Source organism: Tauraco erythrolophus, chromosome 5 (assembly GCF_009769465.1).
Source record: "Tauraco erythrolophus isolate bTauEry1 chromosome 5, bTauEry1.pri, whole genome shotgun sequence".
In the NCBI taxonomy this organism is placed as follows: Eukaryota; Metazoa; Chordata; class Aves; order Musophagiformes; family Musophagidae; genus Tauraco; species Tauraco erythrolophus.
Genome location: NC_141469.1, coordinates 2,821,604 through 2,825,772, shown reverse-complemented (window position 1 = coordinate 2,825,772; position 4,169 = coordinate 2,821,604). Strand labels below are relative to the sequence as shown.

The following is a 4,169-nucleotide window of genomic DNA, read 5'->3' as shown; positions in this document are numbered from 1 at the left end:
GAAAAAAATGAATGAACGTTCTCTTCTTCATCAGTGAGTATGTGGGGTAATCGTACCCGAGTCGACAGTCACAGCTGTCTCTTTCTCTTAGGTCCCAACAAACGGAACGTAATCCCGTTTTCATCACGTCTTTGCCCCAGCCCAGTTCAGGAGCAGTGAGTCATCCCTGTCTGCAGGGGAGCTGCCACTGGTTTAAGCTGGTAACACCAAGGGCTGGATTTGGTTTCCTGCTTACATCAAACGTTTAGATATCGTGCAAGCTGGCTGTCTCCTTCAAAACAGAAACATGATGTTTTGTCAGAAAGGGCTCACCGAGCTGACTTTCACAACACAATAAACCAACTCCACTAGGCATAAATCATTTAGGCAGTTCGTAGTACATTTCACTTAATCCCATCGTTGCAGGGCTCTTCCAGATACTCCATTCTCAAATCCTGCTGGTTATTCACCCAGTTTCCTTTCTTAACTGTCTTCCTTTCCTCCTTAACACTTTGATGAGCTCGATGCAGGGGCGTCTGGTCGTTGGCAGCTGGCAGAATGGCATTGCTTTGGCCTCGCTGAGAACAGACCTCCCTGTGAATGACCTCCCTGGAGCAGAGCTGAAGTTTGAAGGCTGCCTGAAAGCCTCGGCGAAAGTTTTCGTTAAAGAAACCGTAGATGACGGGGTTGATGCTGCTGTTGAAAAAGGCCAGCCAGTGAGCCAAGGGATAGATGTAAATGTTGATGATCTGCAGCTGCGTATCCGAAAGGTTGGCGTAGTCCGAGAGCATCATCAGAGTCCACAGGGGGAGCCAGGACAGGGTGAAAAGCAAAGTCACAATAATGAGCATTTTGATGACTTTTTGTTTCTTCTTAGACGCGCTGTGCCGCTGCTCCCGGCCGTGTTTTCCCACCGCGGGCATTGCTGTGTTGAAGAGGGCAATGCTTATCCTGGAATACATGATCACAATGAGCGAGAGGGGAGCCAGGTAGATGTTGGCAAACAGAACCGTCGTGTAGATCTTTCTCATTCCCGGGTTAGGCCAGTCCTCCCGGCACCAGTGTACGGGGCGGGTTTCGTTGCCGTAGCCAAGGATCACCCTGAAATGCTTCTCTTCTTGCACCTGCAGCATGACTGCGGAAGGACACGTGATGGCGACGGCCAGAATCCAGATGACCGCCACAACGGCGACTGCGGTGGAAACGGTCAGCTTCTGCTTGAACGGATAAACAACGCGTCGGAACCTGCGGCAAAGACACCAGGGGACACGTGTGGAGAAGCTGGTTCAGGAATGCTTCATCAAACAGGCAAGCAGAGCGTACACAGGCTTGTTTTTTCAAAAGTAGAGATGGAATCATCTCCTCATCCTGCATAAACCCGTGGAGTTGCCTTTAGTTGTTTTGTTTAAGAGCTCTATTGGTAAAAACGATCTCAAAAAAAAAATAATTAAGCTTGCTGTTAAAATGTCCTCATTTTGATCTGTCTCTGTATCAGCCTGCTGCTTCTGCTACGTCATTTAACCAAAGGAGGTACTGGTGCCTCTGCTCTCTAGATTAATAGCTGAGGAACAAACCAATTGTAGGCAGCAGGTGCAGCCCAGCTTGTACTGCCTTTGGGAGATACCTGTGGAGAAGCAAACTGCTGTGGCTGCTCTTCAGACTCGGCCACATTTTGTTTTGTTTAACAGACTCCGTAGCAAAATACATCTCATGCGTTGCAGCGCGGTGGGGATCAGTGAATCGGCCACGGCGTGGGCAGGTGGCCAGAGGGAGAGGGAAGCGACGGTTTGGGGTCTCTGCAGCATCTTACCTGTCTACAGCAATAGCAACCAGAGTGAAGACAGAGGCAGAGACAGAGATGCCTTGGACCATCCCACTCATCTTGCAAACCAGGCTCCCAAAGGGCCATCCTGGAAGGAAACAGGCAGTTGAAATTGCCGCCGTCTCGCCGCACCACTGTGCTTATACGCGTAAGATGAAATTTCCAGCCTGGAACTAATACATTTCTTTAGCTCTGTCAGGCTGTACCAGGGGATAGGGAGGCAGAGGTTATGGAAAAAAATGCTTTGCCAATTGCCTCAGCTGAGTTTCTGATGTTCCACAAAAACAGCAAGGCAAACATTGGTGGTTTAACATCCCGCTAAAAGGAGACCTCGAGACAAGAAAGGGAATGGCCGCTACTGTACATCTTTCTCTGCATCTGCCAAGTCTTCCTCAACGTAAAGTCTCCCTTCCTAAAGACAAGGGCTGCAGAAGTCAGCAAGGAAAACTGCAATCAGAAGGTGAGTTAGAGGCTTGGCTTCCTCACCCCTGACTTCCCGTGACTCGAAACGCCTCTAGAGCCCACTCGGAAATACGCCGCTGGCTCTCCGGCCCCGAGGGAGGCCAGCACTCGGAGACGCCGGCGAGTCCCCCTCCAGCTCTTCCTGCCGCGTGCTGCTTACCAGCCTACCTGCAATGATGTTGTCCAGGAGGGTAGTGGGCATGCAGAAGATTCCCACCAGTAAATCGCTGACAGCCAGGTTTAAGATGAAAAGGTTGGTGACTGTGCGCATGTGTTTGCTCCTCAGGACGATAAAGCAAACGGCTCCGTTGCCAACCATGCAGAGCAGGAAGATCAGGAGGTAAGAGACGATGAAGACGGCTGCCACCGAAGGCTGGTGAAGGTAGAAGTCCACGTAGGAGACGTTGCCTTCTAAGTAGAGGTACTTGTGTGTCCCGTTGTCGTTCAGCGCGTGAGGCCACTCGAATGAAGAGTTTGAGTCCATTTTCTTACTCGCGTTGCCATGTGCCTTAAAAGATATTTTGAAAAAGGTCATTTTATGATGCTTGAGATGGATCTGAAGAAACGTGACTAGTTTGGAGACACTGTGTGCTGAAATGCACGCAAAGCTGATGTGTACTCACCTCTCCACGGCTTATTTTGACAACTCATGTTCTGAGCCAGAACAGGGAGCTGGCTGAGCCACGACAATCAGTGGTTCAATTAAAGCTTTCCGAAGGGGCACAAACTGTCTGCCTGAACGTATCCAAATCCATCCCATTTCACTGAATATGAAATATCTTAGTGCATAGTTGCTGTTAGACCACGGTTGATTTTACTTCCCCACTTACTGGCTACACAGATCCGGAGACGAGCCTGCAAACTGGACGGACTACACTGGGTTTAAAACAAGCTGAAGCACAAAACAGCTGGATTCATTTCCCAGCTCTGCTACTCAATTCCCATGCGATCTTGGGGAACTCGGAACCTCTCCATGTTGTGGTTTTCCTCCTGTAAAATATAATCATTTTCCCACATGTTTTTTTCACACTGTACAGTAAACTCTTCTGTTTTATATTTTATTAGATTCCTGTTGGCAAAAGCTACAAGCTTTTTCTAAGAGAGATTTGTTTCAAGTCTGAGCTTTCGTGATATTGCATCCTTTCAGCTCCAAGCTCCAAGTATCTGTGCCTGCTGGTTGTAGTAGCGATGCTCTTGCTGGTGTGGTGGTTTGATGGAGCCAGAAGAGTCAATTTAAGGCAGGTACAGAGTTTGCATGCCCCAAACTTGCTTCCTTCCAAATTTAACTGAGTGAGATTAACTTCCTAGGCCAGAATCTCTTTTCTTGCTGTGTAGAGCCTGTAGTTGTACAAGACCCTGCACTGAAATTCTAAGTCAAATCTCCACTGTGACAAACTTCTGACATGTAAATCGTACAGCTTAAACAGAAATGGTGTCAGTCTGCGTAACAGGCCAACGCTGGCATCTTGACATCTAGAGCTGACACTGGATAACTTCATTTGGAAGCTGCATTTATATTTTTTTTCCACGTTTCTGCTATCCACCAGATGGAGATGCCTGAAGAGGCAGAGGGATGGAGGTGCTAGTGAATTAAAAGAACAACAAAATTAATTGGTGGCAGGAGGCATAAAATTAATGTATGGGTAGAGGTGCCTTTAGGACACTTACAAATCCCTTAGTGTAAATGGAAGTTAAATTAAGGGCCGAGTACCCAAATCCTGATTAGCTTGTATGTGAGGGAAGGAACGTGCCGGCTACACCTCTTTCCTTGGGAAAGGAAACTGGGAGCGGGCCCTTTTTGTGCAGCTCAGGTTCCAGCTGCCTCCCCAGATACCCCATGATGAGGCGTGTCCTGGTTTTCCCGTATCTGTGGAATAACGACGGAATCTGACGTTCTGTTGTCACT

The 4,169-nt window shown here is 48.4% G+C and overlaps 1 protein-coding gene across 1 annotated transcript; it reads right to left on the bottom strand.

Annotated features, from left to right (window-relative positions):
- Positions 1-383: 383 nt before the first annotated feature.
- Positions 384-2,747, bottom strand: NPFFR2 (neuropeptide FF receptor 2). Its single transcript, XM_009992772.2, has 3 exons — positions 2,432-2,747; positions 1,790-1,889; positions 384-1,224 (listed from the first exon to the last, which is right to left on the bottom strand). The coding sequence occupies exons 1-3, from the start codon at positions 2,745-2,747 to the stop codon at positions 384-386; spliced, it is 1,257 nt and encodes a 418-aa protein (XP_009991074.2).
- Between the last annotated feature and the right edge of the window lie 1,422 nt (positions 2,748-4,169).

What these genes read in the sequence shown, in the direction of transcription:
- NPFFR2 (XM_009992772.2), bottom strand. Translation starts at nt 2,747, where the DNA reads ATGGACTCAAACTCTTCATTCGAGTGGCCTCACGCGCTGAACGACAAC. An exon ending in CCTGGACAACATCATTGCAG is followed by an intron (nt 1,890 to 2,431) that starts GTAGGCTGGTAA and finishes GTTTCCTTCCAG; the next exon opens with GATGGCCCTTTGGGAGCCTG. An exon ending in GTTGCTATTGCTGTAGACAG is followed by an intron (nt 1,225 to 1,789) that starts GTAAGATGCTGC and finishes TCTTTGCCGCAG; the next exon opens with GTTCCGACGCGTTGTTTATC.